Raw genomic sequence first — 21840 nt, 5'->3', positions numbered from 1 at the left:
GGAGGTCAGGCAGGGCTGGGAGAAAAGGAGCTAGGAGGCTGGGAGCATCCCAAGGAAAGAAAGGCCCGAAGGTCATGACCTGCAGAACCATGGTCAGGTGTCCGGTCTCTCCTGCCCGTGTGTAGGGTGGGCAGAGGGAGAGACGGGTGCTCAGGCATGCTGGTGAACCTGACAGATTTTGGTAGCCCTTCCAGGACCCTGTGATGTCATTCTCCCTAGAACCTTCAGCATCCTCACCGTTTGCCAGGATCAAATAGAAGTCAAGGCCTTTGATGATCCGGCTTCTTCCTAACTGATTCCCACTTCCTCCTTGGACACAGCTTCTGTGCTAGGCGTGTTGGCATTGCAGAGCGGTAAACACGGCCTGCTTACACTTGTTCTGGGGGCCTTCTCTACCCGACAACTATGTATGCTCTCTTCTTTTTCCCAAGTGGCCAGCTTTTTGCCCTCTCATCCAGGAAGCCTTTCTTGATTGCCCCGAGTGGCTCTGAGCGCGCTCACTCCTGTGTAATTAGTGTTTTCTACACAGGTGCCTGAGTCCCACTCTTGAAGACTCATAGCTCATACAGGTTTTAACAAACACCGACAAAGAAACAAGAAACCCGTGGCTTTCTTTTCGAGAGCCTAGGACGCTAAAGGACAAGGGTTATGGCTTACAATTCTGTCCCTTTACAGAGCTTTGCAAGGGATCACTGCTGCAGAGTTTGCCAAGTAGTCCAACACCAACTGTCTTCTTTCGATTTTTTTTAATTTTATGAATTTGCATTTTATGTGCACTGGTACTTTGCCTGCATGCATATCTGTGAAGGCGTGTCATCCTGGATTTACAGTTACAAGCTCCCATGTGAGCACTGGGATTTGAACCTGGGTCCTCTGGAAGAACAGTTGGTACCCTTAACCGCTAAGCCACTCCTCCAGCTCCGGACACCAAGTGTCAAGCACAGCAGCACAGAGTGTGTTCACAAGTGTGACTATGGAAGTCATTTTCCCAGCACAGAGAAGGCCAGAGAGGGCTGCACCAGGCTGACTCTGCTCCGAAGTGTCAGGAACCGTACCCATAGCACGCAGGTTCACGGAATAGCCCATTAAAGCCGATCTCTTCAATGTAAACACTTGTGATCAAAATGTTCCCCAAACAGGCTGATCTGTAAGGGGCCATCTGAACAACCATAAGCTTTTCTCAGATGATGCCCTCAAACTCTGCAGACTCAGGCATAGCCCTAGAATTGTATGCTCCGTGGTCTTTGCCTGGGTTCCGTTGACATCTCTGCTAGGTTACCTATTGCCTCTGTTTATCGGTGCTTGCTTCTAGAAGTATGGCTTCCTTTCTTTTTAAAATTATTATTATTTATTATTATTATTTATAATTTAGGAGTGGTTTTTCTTGCATTGTACATCGCACACATACCTGCAGCGACCAGAAGAGGGCGTCGATCCCCTGGAACTATAGTTAGAGTTAGTCCTGCCTCGTGGATACTGAGAATTGAACCTGTTCTCTGGAAGAGCCTCTGTGCTCTAACCACTGGGACTTCCCTCCAACCCCATGTGTCTTTTCTTTTGAGACAGAGTCTCACTCTGTATCTCTAGCTGTCCTGGGACTTCCTATCTGGACCAGGCTGGCCTCAAACTCACAAAGATCTGCCCGCCTCTGCCTCCTGAGTGTTGGGTGAGCAGCATCACACCCGGCTTTGATCTTTTGGGACCTAGAATTTCTGGTGATCAAGTTTGACGTGATGAGAAGATCAGGATAATGAGTGACATATTTGGCTCACATACGCCAATCCTTTAAGGTAACTGTCATCATTACCCCCACTTTGCAGAAGAGAAAACGGAGGCCCAGAGAGGTGTGTAGTTTACTCAGCTAACAATGGTAGAGCCAGCGTTCAGACCTGGCCGGTCTGGGTCTGGAACGAATGGCGATACCCACAGTCATTCTGCCTCTGACTGAACCCAGCTGAGCAGCTCAGGGGCTTCTGTCTCTCAGACTTGAAGTCCTGACACAAAGTCCCAGGCGAAACTGAAGAGTATGAACCATTAAAGGGACAAAGCTTGTCAGTGGTTTTTATACTTCTTTGGAAGAAGGCAAAGCAGATTCAGAGCAACTTTCAGTGGCACGGTGTAGCTCAGTGGGAAAGGCCAGGGCTGGCTTGCCAAGCCTGGTGACCTGGGGCTCAGTACTGGGAACCCACATCGTGGAAGGAGGGAACTGACTCCCAGAGTTGTCCCTCTGACCTCTCTACGTGTGCTCTGAGACATGCCCCAGTTTAAAGAAACAAATGAATGAATAATCGAAAGTTCAAAGTTAATCTTTAAGATCTGTCTTCCCAACTGCTCTCATTGATCTGCAGCCATGGCCCGTCTGCTCAGGTGAAATCTGAGACTCGCTGGTTCCCGTCCAGGGCCACCACAAAGCAACACCGACTTGGGACAACCACACACCTTTCACACATTCACTTACACTGTTGTCCATTTGTAAAGTGATTTGTTTTGAGGGCTTATTAACCTCTCCAGCCTTTAAAAAACAACCTTCCTGGTGAGTTGACACTTAGACGTTCCTATTGCTGGCCACTTCTGAAGTGAAGTCAGAAACCTAGCCGGGTTCTGGTGAATTCTGCAATGAGTGACATTGAACCATCAGTGTCTGCCACTGTCTCCTCCTTGCGGATCCCTTGGGGGGACATGAAATAGCCTTGTATATCTATTTGCATGTAAAATGTGTTCCCCATTCAACAAAGCCAAATGAGTCACACAGACAGTATCGGATCTAGGCTAAGCTTGCTGGTCTATGTAGACCGATGAGGTTCTGGAGATAGAAGCATAGTGCGAGCTGACATACAATCACTTAACACATTTACTGAGCACCTCCTACATCCCTGGTGCTGTGTCAACCTTCAGGAAATAGGGGAGGAAATAAACGCACCCCTAAAGCTTAAAGTTGGCCAGATGTAGGAAGACGCAAGAACCCAACTCCACATTGAAGACCCGGAAGCAGAGGGTTGAGGCTCGCCCGAGCGTGCATAACAAGACCCTATCTCAAAAACAGCAAGAATAAGAAACCGACTTATAGCAGAGGTTTTGGATTCTAGGAATTGAAGACAGAGGAAGGAATCTTTAGAGGGACAACCCTCTCCTACGGCTATTCCTTAGGGCTCCAGGCAGAGCATGCCCGAGAAATAAGCTCAGACTCACTGGTAGTGCCTAAGCAGCTTCCCAAGGAAGGAGCCCACAGGCCAGACCTAGGCCAGTATAAATGACGGTATCGTGTCAGCCCAGAGGCATAACAGGGTAATCCTCTTGACTTTTCTTAGCTTCTAAAAAAAATGTGATATTCACATGCTTAGGGGCTGTGAGAATTTAAGAAGAAAACTTGTGTTCTCACTGCAGTATTTGGCATGCAGCTGGTTGTCAATAAACACTGGTTTCTGCCACCTGTCTAAGCTCCTCTGCTTCCCATACTCCCTAGAAGGACCAGCTCCCTGCACTGGCTAGAAGAGAGACTGGGTATATAGTGCCCTTCCTAGTGTTTGAAACTAGTTTCTGAGAGGCAAAGCCTTGAGGGACAAAAGCCAGGGCAGGAGTCAGTTCTGGAGGGTTCTAAGCCAGGGACAAAACTGGGTCATCCAAGACAGGAACTGCATCTCTTGGGGACACACTTCTCTCCAGAGCACTGAGAAATGGTCCTGTTCTAGTTGGATCTCTGGCCTCCCCTCCTTCCTGTCTACAGCTCCACACAGCTCCCTGCTGGGAACACCAGACTGAGGGCAAGACAGGACATGTGAGTGAGACTTCATGGAGGGCCTAGATGAGGCCCAAAGCTGCTTTGAAGGAGGCTCTCTACTTCTGGCTGGCACCATCGTGAGCTATCCTGTATCTTAGATGGGGGCTCTTGATTGGGGACCTGAGGGCTGGGATAGTACTTGTGGAGCTCCTGGGGATATAGAAAAGGGTCTCGGGGACTGAAGAGATGGCTCAGGAGTTAAGAGCACTGACTGCTCTTCCAGAGGTCCTGAGTTCAATTCCCAGCAACCACATGGTGGCTCACAACCATCTGTAATGGGATCTGATGCCCTCTTCTGGTGTGCCTGAAGACAGCTACAGTGTACTCACATACATAAAATAAATACATAAATAGGTAAATCTTAAAAAAGAAAGACTCTTGAGTTGAACTACAGTCCCAGGCAACTGCTAGCTTGCTTTCCCATCTTAGTCCTGGTGTTCGTCCTTTCTGGATCTCGGGGGATCTTCAAGAGTGAGCAACAGCATCTCACTGAGTCCAATAATGGAACCCAGAGCCCATCTTGGATGGCGGGGACCTCAGCACATGAAGGAACCTTCTCTGAAGGGGTGTCCTGCCCTACAGAGGCAGGGCACGCCTGTGTGCTCACCTAGCACAAGGCACAGACCAGGCCCCACTAAGAATGTCTGAGAGTGCCTAGCCAGCCTCGGGCCTCCTAGTCTCACTCTCCAGTATAAACACAAGGGGTGGGGCAGGGCAGTGACTAGGTAGCAGCAAAGACATGTCCAGACCTGCATGCTCCTGTGGTAAGAGCAGCAACCAAGGTCTGGAAACTCCAGGGCTGCCAGTGTTGGCTGGGAGCTAGGATCAGGTGGGAGAAGCCTTAGTGTGGGAGGAGGGCCAAGGTGATTCGGCCTCTGCTTCCTAGCAACTGTATTTCATGGCTCCCATGAACGATCCTCTGTCTTCTGTGACTTTGGTCTGTTCCCGGCATGTCTTGGTCTTTAACCTCTTCCTCCTTCCTTCCATTCCCATAGCCCAGGGGGTTTCAGAGAGTGATTGTAGGCCCACAGCTTGGCAGAACATGGGCTATGTCCTGGAGCCAGGGTATGGGGGTCTGAGTGCAGCATTGTGGGAAGGGAACAGATTAAAAGTGCGGGGCCTTTCCGTGAGAACCCAGTGCCCATGCTCCAGTTCAGGGGCCCATATGAGCATCTGCTGAATTATACAGGTTCTCTCTTTACCCACAACCCCTTGATGTGTTCCAAACTGCGCTGTGACCCTCTTTGCCTCACCCATACCCTGCCCTGCTCCAGGGTCCTTGGGGCTCTGTGGAGAAACCCGAGTGAAGGTAACCACCGCCATCTTGCGGCCACAGGTCCACGCCCCACTCCCACCTGACCCCTGGACACTCACACTCCTTCATCATGCCGATGTCCACACAGCGTTTGAGCCTGCAGGCCTGGCAGTGCCGCCGGTTGTCCTTGGTGATGCGGCAATCTCCGTTGAAGGGACAGGTGAACAGGGCCTTGCGCTTCATGCTCCGCCTGCCGGGACAGCACAATTTTGCACTGAGTTGCTGACCTTCTGGCTCCCAAGTCCCAAGGACAGCCTCCAGGGGCTGTAACTACAAAGCCCTCAGATGTCCATTTTTCTATTCCCTCAGGCCACCCTCAGGGACCCTGAGTCCCGCCCTGAACTAGGTGGTACCAACCAAAACCTAGCAGTTCACAGTCATTGGAATATGGAGGTTAAGACAACTACAGCCCTCAGACAACCAGACTCACCAATGGGTGGGCAAAAGACACAAGAGCGAGGCCCTGTGGCTACTACCAACGTTCAGACCCTTGGATCCACTCGAAAGGCTATTGGTGTGATCACCTCACTTAGCAGATGGGGTTGCTGAGGTTAAGAAACTCTTCTGTAAGAAACTAAGGCCCCAGGTCGGAGAGTCTTAGGGATCTGAGGCTCAGCTTCTATCTTCTTGGCTTTTGGTGCTAGAAACTCAAAGAACTCAGTAAAGCTGAGCCTCAATCAGACAGCCCCAGGCAGCTGGTCCCAGCACAGCCGCCCAGAAGGAAGGTAGTGCCTTCCATTGGCGTTGGACTTTGGCTCTAGTACCCTCCGCTGACAACACATCTTACCCAAGGGGGCAGCCACAGAGCTAGGGCTGTGATGAACATGGGTGGTGCCAGGCTATTGGGGATGGGGAGGCTTTAAGTCTAACCCTGCCCCCCCACCTCTCCTTGTAAACGCCAGGGGAGACATTGGGTGGCGTGCCAGTGTCCACCTTTGTGGGGACAAGAAGCTTTCAACTTTTGCGTATGTACCTCTCCTGCAAGGGCAGTCCTTTGCACAGCAGAATACAAGAGCAACTTGGGAAACTGTCAGCGCTAACCCAGGAATGAGATCAGAGTTGCCACATCGCTCTATTCTAGGACACCAGCCATGTGCCCTCCCTTCCTCTCCTTCCCCAACATGGTTCTTGGGGTTTCACCTGTTACCACAAATGCCCACGGCTCTCTAAACCTCCAGGAAGACCAGATGTTTCTAATTCAGAGCAAATTCTCATTTCCTTTCTGTTCACAACTAGGCATTTTGTCTGAGGTTTTAGCGTGGCTGTTCTCTTCTCCACCCACCATCTCGTCTAGCTAAGAGTCCTGGCTGTGAACCCTCTCAGACCACAGGGCCAAGACGCACTCCTATATGTGCCTTTCAGAGCAGCATGACAAAGCCTCGAGCAGTCCCCGGTGGTTCAGAGGGCACCTTAGACACCAGGCGAAGTATCCAGGCCTATCTGTCCTTCCTCAGGCTCCTGAGGTCTTGCCTATGATCCCCAGTGAGGGACTGTGGCCGTGACAGAACACTGTGACAAGAGTAGCTTCGGAGAGAAAGGCCCAGGTCACAGTCTGTCCTGACAGGGAAGTCACGGAGGCAGGAATGCGACAGAGTTGCTCACACCACATCCGTCCCCAAGTGTCGTCCCAATCTTCAAAACACAAGAATCGGCCTGTACCTTTGTGGAACTTTTAAATTATAATAATTATTTTAAGGTATGGTAACCAGCTCTTCCTGAGTTCCTCTAAATACTGAGCCGGGAGGAGGGGGAGGGATGGTGTCTGTGAAGATGACATTTTGACATCACGCTCTAGGAGCCACAGAGAGATCACTGGCTGCCTCATTCTCTGACAACCCCCCCCCACACACACCATTATTCCTTGTTCAGAGCTGGCCTTTTAGGTGTGTTTCCTTTAATATAGACGTTTTCTGGGTCACAGGCCTGTACTGGCTTGGAGACCATTTTATTCTCTGTCCTCCCACCTTCTAAGGGCATTTAGACATGTGGCTGTCATCTAGTCTCGGCCCACAAGGAGTCGGAGTCACCCGCCCTGGCTCTGGGCTTTGTCCTGTAGATCCGCACCCTACCCTGCCTTCTTCCCAAAGCCAACTGCCTATGAGCTGGTTTGGTTTTGAGAAACAAGAGCCTTCTATTCCACAGGAGCCCAGTGCCTCTGTCACTTCTGAGTCCCAACCCTGTCATTCTCTGGCTGGTTGGCAATTATACCCTAGTCCAGGAAGAGGACGGGGAGGGGGGGTGGCGCAACCAGGCTAAATATAGAGACAGTTTCTAGAAAGCCAGGGGTTAGAGAGGACACTGACCAATTCTCATGCCAGAGACCAATTCATCAAAACATAAGAGAGACAAGAAGTTCACACAAACATAAAGTTCCAGGGGCCAGGGCCTCAGGCTGAGAAGCGGGTGGCTTCTGCCAGCAACATGGTGTCAAGTGCCCTCTCAGTTCTGACTGTGGCTACGTTTTAGAGATCTCGGGGCCTGGGCAGGATACAGGGGCTGCGTGGAGCGGTAGATAGGAGAGACTGTGTGGGATCAGGAACACATTACCTAAGTTGTAATTACCTCAGCTCACAGTATGGTGTGTGTGTGTGTGTGTGTGCGTGTGTGTGTGAGAGACAGACAGACAGACAGACAGAGGGGGGAGGGGAGGGGAGAGAACAATGCATTGTGTACCTTAAATATAGACCAGTTCTCTTTGTCAAATACAGCCCGGCAGAGCTGGGTAAAGCGAAACAAGGCGCCTGACATGGCCATTTGCAGCAATACTGATAGATTCTTAGCAGATGCTCATCTAACTTCCAAGACCAATGCACTGCTTTCCAGAAGGCACGGACCCTTAAGTGCCCCTGCTAGACACCTATCCTGTGGGTAGACCAGGAGTGCAAAGGAGACTGAAGGCTGTCAATTTCACTCGTTCCCTTGAGACCCCGAAACCCCGGAAGCTGACGTCATGCCCCAGCTCACTCTTCAGGTACCAGCAGAGGGCCAAAAGCATTATTATATTGCCTGCTGTTTCCCCTGATGTCCTGAGCCACAGCCATGGCAGTGACTACAGTCCAGTTCCAGAGCCTCTGTCTGAAGGGAAGACCCACTGGCTCAGCCTGAAGTTTTTTTTCATCTGATGTTTAAGTATTTCTATCCTGAGCCTCTCCTGCTGTACCAGCTGGTTTCCTGTCAACTTGACACAAGCTGGAGTTATCACAGAGAAAGGAGCCTCAGCTGAGGAAATGCCTCCATGAGATCCTGCTGTAAGGCATTTTCTCAACTAGTGATCAAGGGGGGAGGGCCCAGCCCATTGTGGGTGGTGCTATCCCTGGCCACGCCCATTGTGGGTGGAGCCATCCCTGGGCTGGTGGTCCTGGGTTCTATAAGAAAGCAGGCTGAGCAAGCCAGGGGAAGCAAGCCAGTAAGCAACATCCCTCCATGGCCTCTGCATCAGCTCCTGCTTCCTGACCTGCTTGAGTTCCAGTCCTGACTTCCTTTGGTGATGAATAGCAATGTGGAAGTGAAAGCTGAATAAACCCTTTCCTCCCCAACTTGTTTCTTGGTCATGATGTTTTGTGCAGGAACAGAAACCCTAAGACAACTGTCCTTCCAGCCCTGCCAGAGATCCCTGCTAACCCATGTCACACGTATCTAAGCCAACACAGTAAAGACGGAGAGAAAAGTGTTTCAGAAAGTTAGATATTACAACAGAGCCATAGTAGCTATAATCCCCAAGAGTCTTCTTCACCAACATGTGACATTTCTCCCCAATGCCCAGGAGACATAGTGAAGGCAGTGAACTTGCTTAATGCCCCATAGTTAATAAGAATGACAACTTAATGTGGTTAAGATTTGTGGGATTCCCAAGCTTCTGGTCTTACGCTCTAGGCTCTCCGTCATGAATCTATCACCTCTCGTTCAAAAACAGAGCAACAATCAAATACATGCCTTCCCAACAGAAGAGCAGAAGCAGAGGCCCCCTGAGGGACTCCCCTGAGGTGAAGAAGATTGGGTGATTGGCCATCCCTAGCAGGATGGGTTGCAAGTGAAGGGATAGCATCCAGCTCCCCAGGCTATGACAGTGAACTCATGCAGCTAGCTCAGATTAGCACCCCAATCCCTACAGTATCAGTTCCTAAAGATGCTGAGAACAGTGGCCAAAAGGGAATGGAAGCTTCTCTTTATCTGTGTGGCTGTCTCTCTTGACAGTTCTTCTGATGACCTTCCCTTCCATGTTTTGTTCTCCTTCCTTTAAGCACATGACTCTTGGGGCCATCTGTCAACAGCCATCCACACCTTGCAGCATAGGCAGAGGGAGGGCTGACCTGGACAAAGTTCTTGTCTGCAGCAGTGACTTCCTAGTGAGTCACTGACTTGTGCCCACAGAAGGTCATCTCTTCTACCCGCTCGACTTCGTTTAACGTACTTTTGTGTATGAATCAGCTGAACGGTTCCCCATTTCTCTGCTTCCTTCACAGAGTAAATTCTTAGAAGAGCTAGAAAGAACGGGCGATGTTCCTGAAAGCAGAACACACCCAGTGTTCCTGGACGCTCACCCGCACGCCTTTCACCCACTGTGCTCTGGAAGACCCATAATCAACAAGGCCACCGAGGACAATGGGGCCAGCAAATGAAAACAATTCTTTCTCTCTCTTTTGGAGTTCACAGCACTCAGCTTCACATTGCTTTTGTTTGTTTGCTTGTTTGATTGCAGGACCAGGGTTCAATCTAGGGCCTCATACAAGATATTCAAACGTTCTACCATTGAGCTACAACCTCAGCCCACAAGACTTTTGTCAATAGATATTAACAGGATGGGGGAGGGTGAAAAGGAGACAATGAACTGTCTCTCAATCCAGCTTCCAAGACCCCCTCTGGAATTTCCTCATCAACCTTGATCTCTTTCTTCATCAGAGGATCCTTGGGACAGTCTTCTTTGTCTTTTATGCCTTTGTTTTTACAACAGACCTTAGACAGAGCCATTCGTGAGTAGAAATCTATCTACACCAACATATAGATTATCCATTATAGTTATTATTTTTATGAGGTTGCTCTACATATTGTCACCTTTTGGAATTTTCTTATGCTCTGCTCTCTCTCTCTCTCTCTCTCTCTCTCCATATATATATATATATATATATATATATATATATATATATATATATATATATATATATATATATATATATATATAGTCAAGACACTTTGGGCATCCACAAGTTTACTTTGCAGACCTTTTATTTACACCATAAATATCATCTGAGGTGTTTGTGTTCTCTAGAAGAACAGGAAATACATAGAACATGGACACAGTCCGTGGGAGGCACTGACCAGCACTGAACTGTTAACTCCTAACTGTTAACAACCAAACCATGACCCAGACTTCAAACTTCATAATCACCCTTGGACTTGATTGAGCTTTGGACTTGCTGGGCTCACCATAACTAGTGTCTCAGTAGTTAGAAACCAAACCAAACACTAACAGTTGAAGAACAGCCTGTCTCTGGGCTTGGGAGTAGCCCAGGGCAAAAATCCTCCCCATGGCTGCCATGATGTGAAAGAGGGAGGCTCCTGAAGACCTGTAACTTGGGCTCACGAGTCTTTGTGTCTAACACAGAGACGGTGCCAGCTGCCTCTTGGGGTATAGGCACATATACGTCTATGGAGCATTCAGGCAACTAAGTGAACTGGGTAGAGGAGAAAGGATGCACCCAGTTCTTGTCACCACAGGAGCTGTGATCTATCTCTGAAGCCATTGTAAACCCTGGAGTCTCGAATGCTGCACTGTCACCTGTGAGCTTTGAGTTACAACATTTTCCACCATCTTGATTTATGTATGTTTTCCTTCTAAAGTCTTCTTGTTGAAATACATACCAGGTTGGTTTATTAGCAATGAGCTTCCAACAAACTGTATCGCTTGCAGAGAGAGTGAAATTTACCTCAACCCACGTGGTTTCTCCACAAGGCACACCATGGCTTCTCAAATTTTAACCGTAAACAACACTTTAGTACTAACCTTTGGAGCCATTTTAAGTGACAAAACCACCAATAACTATAAAAAATAACTTCAAGAAAAGACAACACAGAAGTAAGTCGGTAGGTAGACAGTTAAAAGGACGCTGTGGCGGGAAAGGTAGTTCAGAGCACTTGTCTAGCATGCTCTCCAGGTCTACAGGGGCGGGGGAGGGATGACAAAAACATAAAGTTGCTTGTGTAGAGTGAGAGACAGGACAGAAAGCAGCATAGTGTTCTTGCCCAGCCTTTCCTGAGGGGTGTGCCAGGTGACTCAGCTCTGTGCCATCCATAAAGGACAACCCAGGTGTGGTGAGGATCAATCCTGGTGAATTTTCGCAGCTGGGAACATGTTCAAAGACGGGACTCACACACAATGAGTATCACCTGTGCCTATATGAATTTATTCATAGACCAAATGTAATTTAAGGAAAGTCCCAGTGATCGATCTCTCTGGGGGACATCAGTCAAGTGTATCGGAGTCAGATCTTCTCTAGTGAGAAAGAGACCTTCACTATATCCTGATCAACCAAGTCACCCCTTAGGGTTCCATTTTCCATTGCTGGGCCCCAGGGGGAAAGGCAGATAGGAAGAGCAAGGTGACTTGGGAGTAGGATACTGTCAACGAGTCAGACAGTTCCAAGAGCTGTTGGAGCCTCGTAGTTAGAGATGGTGGCACACAATCTCTAGTGAGTCTCAGGTGTGGAAGCTCCTCGGTTTACGTCTAGTAAATTTGGGGGGGGTGAGCTCGAAAGGAAACACAGCAGGGTGGGTAGTGGGAGATGACTGCAGAAACTTCCATTGGGCAAGATTCCACCAAGGGACATGAGCATTGGCCTATGTGGCTTGCCAAGCCATATGCCACCCTGTTATTCTGTGCCCTCCAAAGTTCTTTTCTGCATATTATCTCAATACATCTCGGCTGTGGGCACATGTGTAGAGTCAGTTTGCTGAGACACAGGGCCATTCAGAACAATTAAGGAAGATGGGAATTACAATGATGACACGGATAACATTCATTGTGCTCCTGACCAGTTTTAGGACAGTGTTGGCCTCAGTGTGCACCCAGACTCTTCTCTACCCCGCCATAGGCGGCCGATCCACCTGCTGTGGCAGCAAGGAGTCCAGGTGGCACCTGGCACACAGGATTTGAACTCTGGAAGACCTACCCTGCAGCAGTGTGGGCTTCATAGTGCCATCAGGTTTGACAGATGTGACTACGACACAACAGCCAATGACACTGTTGGTTCAGTTCCCTAACTAGGGAGCAGCTTCCTGGTAAGCCAAGAGGGCGGCCTGTGCCAGGCCAAAGAGGTAATTAGCGCCAACAGAAACCCTAGTGCCCAGAGATCAAAATTGCTCCAGGCTGTGGAACACTGGCTCCTAAGTAAAGGGTTGGTGAGTCAGACCCCTTCGATGGAGGAGTGTCGCACACCTCGCTCCTTAGAGCAGGTGAGCTGAAATACCACTTCCGACCACTTCGGCCTGCCAGGCTGAGCTTGTCATCTGGTTCTGAACTCGATTGCTCTTGCCTTTCCTGACAATGCCCGGTTCTTTTGCCTACCTACCTGCAGTCTTACTTCTGGAACATTCTCTTTCCACTATAAGCTAATTTTTCCAACTTCCTGCCTCCCGAATCCCCTCCTCCTATCCTTCCTAACCGCCCCCCTCCATCTCCGGCTTTGCCTAAGGCCATCTTTGGACCTTCCCAGTGCTGCCCACATACAGTCTGTGCCTGCAGTCCTGGGCTCACAGAAGAGTACTGGAACTTGATACGCTTGGTTGCTATCTCGGGGAGGCCTGCTATTTTCTAAAGGGAACCAGTGGAGAAGTGGACCAGGAAGAAAGGGGAGGAGGGGGTAGGGGCTGGGAGAAGAGGAGAGAGGGGAAACTGAGGTCTGGATGTAATATATGAGGGAAGATTAATTTAAAAGGAAAGAAAGAGGAGACCCTGGCCCCAACTGACAAAACAGGAATAGTGGACACCCCTGACCTTGACTAGGAAGCTGCCACTGGGTCACCTGGGTAAAGCAGGCTATGGGTGAAGAGCCCAGCACAGACCAGGTTTGGAAACCATCGAAGGCTACAGTCTCTCTCGTTCCGTGGGAGACTTTAGAGGGGTGAAGAGACAAGCAGAAAAGCCAGATTTAGGGGCTTCCCCCAAGACATAGCCAGCTTCTAAATGAGGAAGCTGCAGCCCTCAGCAAGGAGGAGGTTCATTCGAAGGCCACGGACAAGTAGCTCAGTGCAGGGGTTCAAGGGCTGGTGGAAAGAAATAACCACCGCAGGAAGGCAGTTTCTGAGGGGTCAGAGGACAAAGCGGGATCTAAAGAGAAAAGACCCTGTTGCTTACAGGAATAGGGAGAGCCGCCATGTTCCTTCAAAAGCACAGGGGCCCTCTTGAGGGAAAGGCTGGCTCCTCTCTTTTCTTTCCCTCTGGAGAGGGGACTCACCTGAAGAAACCTTTGCAGCCTTCACAGGTCATAGCGTTGAAGTGGAAGCCTGTGGCTCGGTCTCCACACACTCCACAGATTCGAGGCACATTCCGGTCAAAGTCACCAGGGTCAGGCAGGGAAGTGCTGGCTGCCATTGCCTCCATCCCTGTAAGAACAGCAGGAAGGCCACAGCCCTGGTAAGAGTCAATGCCAGAGCCAGATGCAGCACAACCACCGGCCACCTTCCCTGGGTGGAAAGTTGGGGGGGGGGGTTCTTTGACAGAGAGCTTTCTTGGAGATAGGGTAAAATGGGATTTCTTTGGAGCCTTTGCTGCACGGTTGTCCTCGCCAAGACGGAAAGAACAAGGCTCAGGGTCACACTGCATTCAAACCCTATGCCTGACAGCTCCCCTGGGAGAGACCATGGGCATCTCTGTACCCCCCGCTGTCCCCATTAGGAGAGATGGTCTGCTTTTGGGGGCGATCTGAAGAAATGTGTGCGCAGCCCCTGGCATAGGCTCCTATCCAGACTTGAACAGGCTGATCAGAGCTGGGGTCATACTCAGCGTGGCTTCTCAAAGGAACAGGGGAAGAGCAATGGTGCAGAAACCCAAGCTCTTGTTCGGAGAGGGCTTGCTCCTTGCAGCCAGGCAGCCGGGGGCCCTGTGTCCTTAGCGGCATCTTTCTATTTCTGTTTCCGGCGCAGTTTGTGTGAGTTTGGATGTCCTTCTGAGCGATGTGAGTCATGACCAATTAGCTAATTTTGTTTTCAGAGATGGTTTCTATAAGCGGGCATTATCGGCTAGACATGGACTGCACACTTGAGAAAAAGGGAGAGACGGGGAACGCTGGTACGCCCTTCTCCAGAAATGGCTGACCTTTCTTTTCCATTAGTAAATTTGGCCCCCTGGCTTTGCTTACTGCCTCTGACTCTTGTGAGGCTCAGAGCCAACTCTACGACACTTCAGGTCTCCCTAAAATGATCTTGGCCTCAATCTCTCAGTTCTTGTGAGCCCTCTCAGAGCCATTACAAGTCTGAGTGGCCTCTCTTATCTGAGACTAGTGGGTCAAGAGAGAAAGGGATGAGGGGTGAGCACCTGCTTCTCAGATAGGGATGAGGGGTGAGCACCTGCTTCTCAGATAGGGATGAGGGGTGAGCACCTGCTTCTCAGATAGGGATGAGGGGTGAGCACCTGCTTCTCAGATAGGGATGAGGGGTGAGCACCTGCTTCTCAGATAGGGATGAGGGGTGAGCACCTGCTTCTCAGATAGGGATGAGGGGTGAGCACCTGCTTCTCAGATAGGGATGAGAGGATACTCATCTGATTCTGCTCCAGGCTCAGGTACAGTAGGTGAGAGAGGAGGGGTTCTGGGGCCTGTGGAATCTCAAAGCTCATTAGTCTGACTTTACTGCACCCCAACACCACCCCCCAACACTAGCTGTGAGGCAGCAGGGAGATGACGTCTCCCCAAGGAAAGCCTAGAGAAGTCCCAACCTTGAGGCACACTAACATCTATTTCTACTGGCAAATGTATGTATGGTACAGACACTTTGTTTTTAATGTCACAAAGAGCTTGGTGTTGAAGGATGGGATCAGCTAAGCAAGGGTATGGCACTGTCTTTCCCAAAAGAGAGTGACACAGATGGCTTCTCTGTGTCTCTATCCCTGGGAACAGTTACATAACAAGAGTGAGACAGCTGATGCTTCCTTTGCAGCTAGTTTCATACTTATGAATTCTGATTCCTGCAGGCGCATGCACACATACATAGATATAATGCATATGCACACTTTGATTAAAAGAAAAATAACAACAAGAACGATCCCCGAAGAGATGAAGCTGCCAGTGGACAGGAACACACAGCATCATGTAGGAGCAACATCCTTTCTTTGAGTGGCAGGTATCCATTCCATTTCAATTAAGATAGAATGCTCTGTGTGCCCTCCTATGCATAACCGAAAGCTCCCTTTGTAAAATTTAAGATTACGTTTACTTATTTGTTTTGCATGCCTCCATGTGTGTCGCGGGGCGGGGCGCGGTCATGTATGCTGCACACATGCTGTGGCATACTCATAGAAGTCAGAAGACAGGGTGAGGGTCGGTGGATTCTCTCTTGCCACCAATGGGTCGCAGAGAGTGAACTCAGATTGTCAGGCTTGGCAGCCAGTGTCTTTACCCTCTGAGCCATCCCAACAGCCCCGGAAATACTTATTAAATCTCAAACCAATTAAAAATAAGAGGAAAAGGGTGTGTCAGGCAGTATCATCTCTACCCAGCTGTGTGTCACCTGTTGCCCGTGTACCGTATGTGGCCAAAAATAGCCTTAAATGTAGCCCCACACGAAGTTGTAAACTTACTTAAAACCTAAGATATGTGTGTGTGTGTGTGTGATGGTTTTTACTAGCTTAATTGTGTGCCTCTCAAGCATGAACTTTGTGGCTGGCAATGTTAAAAGGTTGAACATGCCTGTAGGGTGACTCCAAGTCCAGGGTGACTCCTACAAGATTCTAGAACAGAGCAGGCATCTAAGATGTGGGCAAGGATCTCAGGGCCTCGAATCATTATGGGGTAATGGGAGAAGCTGTTTGGGATGCTTGTGGTTTTACCCCAGGTCACTGGGCATGCTGCTGCACCAGCGTGTTGCTACAGAGCTGGGGGTCACCTTGGATCCCAGCATCTTGTGGGGTTTGTAGGAAAAGGGAATTAAATGGGAGATGGGGAAGAATACCAGTTAGTTCGGTCCAACAAGGTGAGTCCAACATCACATGACCTCACTGAAGAGGCTGCGATGTAAGCCAGCTGGAGCCACGGGGCCACGGCAGGGAGCCTCGGGCCACGGCATGGCACGGAACAGTTGTACCATAGGAGAGGCATTGCCTTCACACCCAGCGGGTCTCCTGGCATGGGGCCAGGAGCCATGGCACTTGGATGGACAGAAAGGCAAGATCTGGCAGCAAGAGACCTAGAGAGAACAGCCATCTCTGTCTGGAGTCATTACTGCAACTAGGAAGCCAGTACATCACCAGAATCCAGATCCGCAGAGGAGGCTCAGGACTGGAGAGTTTTAGACACTAGACAGTCTAGGAGGCACAGGCAGAGAACAAGGGTGGGCAAAGGGAGAAGATGGGACACACATCCAGGAAGATCAAATACACTAGAGGACCCCACTGACTGGGAGCTCTCACCCTATCCCTCACACCAGAGTCGCAGCCACAGATTTTGCTGTTATGGGTCCCACGTGTGCAAAGATTGGGCAGCATTCGTTCCCTCCTTCTGCCCAATACACTGCAGTGACTCCTCCTTGTCACTCAAACACAGAGAGATGGCTAGGGAGCTTGTGGTTGTTGAGAACACACCTACCTGAAGGAGCAGGGGTGAGTCGAGAGAGCCCAAGGGTGCTTTCCTGGGAAGTCTCACAGATCTGTCCGACCAAAAGAACTCTGGAATGAACAAGGGGAGACATTTTACCTAAGGTATCCTTGATCTCCCAACTGGTCCTTTAAGGAGCCCGACATGCCGCACAAGACTAGCCAGGGGAACTGGGTCCTGAGATAAAAACAGGGAGAAAGCCACTCTGGGGACATTGGAGCTGTTGCTGCCAGGGATGAGGAGGAACTGGGTAGCAATCAGAGTGGCTGTCCCTCAAGGCAGAGGGCAAGCAGCCTGAAACTGTTGCAAGAAACAAGGGTGGTAATGAGAATTGGGTGAGACTAGTCCCGGTTGGTGGGGTCCTCCAGTGTGTTTGTTTTTTCCCGGATGTGTGTCCCATCTCTTTCTCCCTTCTGCTTCCTCCTGCAAGGACCCCCGCGTCTGAGAGAGACCTGATTTCTGCTGTCCTCTTCCCGATTTGGGGGATGCTCTGGGAAGTAGACCATGGGGCAGCCTAGAATGCAGACGAAGTATTAGATGGTGAGCCAGGCAGGGTTGCAAAGATTTTCAGGGCCAGGGACGACTGTGACTGCAGCCCAGGGCTCCCAAGGGAAGCCTATAAACACCACACCACACAGTCTTCAAAAAGAATGCTTCCTGCCACTGTCAGCTCTTTCCCAGACATGCAAAGCCTGTTGCGGGACTGATCCCCGTGGTCCAGACTCCGAGTCCTACAGGCATGACTGGTTTCAAAGGTGGGGTTGGAAAGATTTCACTCTTCCTTTATCTGCCCATGGCAAGACAGACAGATGCATTTACATATGCTCACACCACACGGATAACACTGGGAATGAGTATGGAAATACCTAGACAGGGGGGTCCTGGAACCTGAACCCTGAAAAGGGACTTTAGATCATACCCCAAGTGAAGGAGGTCCAGTCTGCCTGCTGTTGAGCTCTGCCTCACAGTGGCCTGACTACGTAGGGGAGGAAACAGCCCAGGGGGCTTCTAAGACCTGGACCCAACCCTAGAATCCCCAGCACCCAAACCTTTGCCGCCCCCTGGGTACCACCAGCTCCTTAGGAACAACAGAGAAAAAGGTGGTGAATATGTAGCTTAGGCTATATAATCCAATCCAGGCTGGCCCGCTGCAGGCCGCAAGGGATGGGAGGTGTGCCTCCTGGGGAAAAACAGGCCACTTGTCCAGAGACAGATGTCCCCTCTGCTCCATGGCTCATGGGCCTGCTGGCCAGACTGCCCAACAGTATATGAATAGGCTTCCTCCCTGCTTCTTAGGAAGTCTGGGTCGAGAACAATAGGTAAAAGGGGGCCATTGCTTCCCTGTCTTCAATCCTTAAGGCTTTCAGAGGTCAGAGTTCATCCAGGTAGACCATCACCCCTGAACTTTAAAAAAAAAAAAAAAAAATTGTCTAGAACCTACCCAACACATCCCAGGGCTGCTAAGCAACCCACACTTTATTCTGTGTAATCCTCACAGTGGTCTTTGAGCACGGGAGAGCTTCCATTTTATAGACACCAAAAGCAAAGTTCAGAGCACCTTCCGTGACTTGCCCTGTGGTGGGCGGTACCAGCAAGGGCAAACGAGGGCAAGGTGAGTCCGGTGCCAGAGCTGTCTTCTGCAAACTCCTCCCGTTCCCGGTGACCGTCATCAGAGCAGACACCTATGGCTCCGCACTGGGCTCTGCTCCAGGGCCTTCAGAGGCTTCACTACTTAAACCCAACCACACCCTCATTAGACAGCACTGTCATTATCCCTGACTTAGGGATGGGAAAACCGAGGGAAGCTGATTGTGTTTGCAGCTTAGCTGAGTCTCCATCCACCTTGCCACACTCCCAGTGAGAAATGGCGCAGCTGCTTCTCGAGACTTAAGCCCTGGACAGCCTTCTTGTCTACTAAGTCAGGAGACAATGCAGACAACCGCCCCCCACCCCCACCTCTCGGGTCCTAAGGAAAGAACTGACACCAGCTCCCTCATCTGGGAAATTCTGTTCACCACACAGTCGTCTGCCATCCAATCAAACACATTGGAGAGGCCTTTCAGGAGAAATTACATTAGAGTCAGTTTCTGGGTCCAAGGTCAAGTTGATATGAAAGTGGGTCAGAGGCACAGGCTTTATGGAAAAAACACTTTATGCCCCCTGTCCCATAAATCTACTCACCAACAATCACGTTTTGAGCACAGAGAACATCCTACTGCTTTTGCTGGGGCCATCCCCAGAGCAGCCTGCTCCTGACCCTGACCTAGCCCTGACCTTGTCTTAGCAAGAAATGAGATCACACAATTCCTGCCCCACACCAATGTCACAACCGTTACCTCCTCTCCGCCCCCACTTATGCGGTTCAAACTACAGGTTCCATGTCCTGGCAGCAAGGACCCTGAGCTCAGATTAAGTCCTGTACTCACACTAGAACCGCTCCTTGGGGACTGAGGGTGACCTGGAAAAGCTGGCCACTGAAGTCTTCTCCAACTCCGAGAAAGTCCCAAATTAACAAGGTTGTCACTGAAATTGACCCCTGGTTCCCTAGGCCCCAGCATACTTGGTGGCATGCTCATCTTTAGATGCAAATAAACAGGAAAAACATAGTGCCCTGTGAACATTATGGCCCCGATAGACCCCAAGTGGACAATGACTGTCCAGGCGAGGGGTCTTCAGCCAGCTCGGGACCACAGTGATCAAAACTCGGCTTTTTAAAGGCTGACACTCACTCAAAGCCCCCGCCCTTTCTAGAAGAAAATCGGAAAACCAAGTCATTTCCCCACAGGGAAGAGAATCCCTCTTCCTGACATTCACACTGACGGAGAGAACCGCATGGCGGGCTCCCCTGGGGTAAGCAGGCCTATGTGTCTAAGACTCTGCTCTGCATGTGGACTTGTGTGTGCATGCCCGACGCCGTCTCTTGCTTTGCTTCTTCTTCTTCTTCTTCTTCTTCTTCTTCTTCTTCTTCTTCTTCTTCTTCTTCTTCTTCTTCTTCTTCTTCTTCTTCTTCTTCTCTTCTTCCTCCTCCTCCTCTTCCTCCTCCTCCTCCTCCTCCTCCTCCTCCTCCTCCTCCTCCTCCTCCTCCTCTTCTTCTTCTTCTTCTTCTTCTTCTTCTTCTTCTTCTTCTTCTTCTTCTTCTTCGTCTTTTTAATACCATCTTTCTGTGTCCAGGATAAGCTCTGTATGGCCCTTCTAACTTGTCACCTAGGCATAGCGGTATCAGGGCCAGCCACCGTGACACACTCCTGCCCCACCCCCCTTATGCCCCAATTTCTTTGTCTAGACCCATCTCAGCATTAGCTCCCAGAAGCTGGGGTCGGGGTCAGGGTGCAGAGTGAAATGGGGAAGGGGAGACGGTACCATCCAAGCAGAACACATCTAAATTACCTCTAGCTCACTGCTCCCACTCCTGCGTGCATAGCTTCACTACTAGTGAGAAAGTTTGGAAATTACCTCATGTAGGCTACTGTCCCCAATGTGAAACCCCTGTGCCAGAAAAATATCAGCAACAAAAGGTGAGCTACTACCCCAACCACCTTAGTGCCTTTCTAGAACATTCCCATCAGTTTTAATGAAAAAAGAAGACCCATCTCTCCTTAGTGGTTAAGAGCACTGATTGCTCTTCCAGAGGTTCTGAGTTCAAATCCCAGCACCCACATGGTGGCTCACAACCATCTGTAATGAGATCTGATGCCCTCTTCTGGTGTGTCTGAAGACAGCTACAGTGTACTCACATACATTAAATAAATATAAATATATCTTTTAAAAAAAGAGCCATATCTCTTTGGATGGATTTTAGAAAGTTCATTATACACAGAAACCATGTGGTCTTCAGTTGCTGTGCTGGGCCAGTTTCTTCCAGAAGAGCTTAGTAAGCCATTCACTTGGGGCCTTTTGGGGGAAGGCTTAGAGGGGCCACCACATGGGACCATTGTGCAATCAGAAAAGGAGTCTTTTCTGCCACCGGACAGCAAACCGTCATAAAATAGTAAGACCTACCATGTAATGGTGTGAATGGGGTAGACGCGGGGTGGGGAGGTAGGAAACTCTAGGTGCATTTCAATTTCATCGATCCTGGGTAAGCTCCTAATTTATACAAGGCAAGGCTGTGTCTGCCTCCGTGGGAGGGAAGGGGCAGGTGCATGTGGCCGCCTGTGCTCCAGCCACGACAGTGCCGCCTCTGTCCTCAGCACATTTATTATGCTTACCAAACACATTTAACCTCTAACTGAAGAATGGTAAATCCAGCGGCTGTCGGCCCCAGCCGTTGACAGGAAGTCTACCCTTCGAGGTGGTTCTTAGTCAGCCATTTTGAGAATATCTATCTCTGATACACATCTCTGAGAACCTTTCAAAGTCATGACCTGGTACCTCACAGAGTCAAGGGTTAGAGAGTCATGCCAATAGAAACCGGGCTGCAAACTTCCATTTTTCCAAGCATCTCTTGGCTAATGGTCCCATCATGTCTGCCTGTCTTAGAGCTGAGCAAAATTCAGTTGGGAGACTCTAGGTGATGAGACAGGAGACACTCGGCTTGCTAGGTGGATTTCCACTTCCTATCAGCAATAATTATTCCTGCAAGCTGCTTTTTTTTTCCCCCAGTGGAAACTCTGCCCTCAGCTTTGTCAACAAGATTTCTGGGCTGATTACTGCTCTCCAGGTAACAGGCAAGAGGCCCCATCTTTGCTGGAGAGCGTGGACAGTCCCCCCCTGGGGGGGCTGGTGGAACACAGACAGAGTCAGCCCAATCATAAGACACAAAGACAATCTCTCGGGTTTGACAGCCGAGAAAACTGAAGCCCTCGGAAGGAAAGAGACTTAACTACAGAACAAGAGGGTGTTTCCTCGCCACCACCCTGCAAGGCCTAAGAAAAATGAACCATGGGGTGGGGGAGAGAGGAGTTCATTCTTTGAAGGCGGTTGTGGGAAGGTCCCCGTAAAAGCCC

General features: G+C 50.0%; 1 protein-coding gene across 1 annotated transcript in view; it reads right to left on the bottom strand.

Annotated features, from left to right (window-relative positions):
• The window catches only part of VDR (vitamin D receptor), a gene marked incomplete at its 3' end in the record, with an annotated part of 30790 nt that extends 13849 nt beyond the window's left edge, over positions 1-16941 (bottom strand). Inside the window, exons 1-3 of the mRNA XM_080939219.1 lie at positions 16886-16941; positions 13544-13691; positions 5153-5283 (exon numbers count right to left, since the gene is read on the bottom strand). Coding sequence (XP_080795345.1) covers positions 5153-5283; positions 13544-13689 — 277 coding nt within the window. The 5' untranslated portion in view covers positions 13690-13691; positions 16886-16941. The remainder of the gene's footprint in view (positions 1-5152; positions 5284-13543; positions 13692-16885) is intronic.
• Positions 16942-21840: the final 4899 nt, after the last annotated feature.

Source organism: Micromys minutus (assembly GCF_963924665.1).
Source record: "Micromys minutus genome assembly, chromosome: 27".
In the NCBI taxonomy this organism is placed as follows: domain Eukaryota; kingdom Metazoa; phylum Chordata; class Mammalia; order Rodentia; family Muridae; genus Micromys; species Micromys minutus.
Note: the sequence above shows the minus strand (reverse complement) of the source record. Positions and strands in the feature narration are given on the sequence as shown.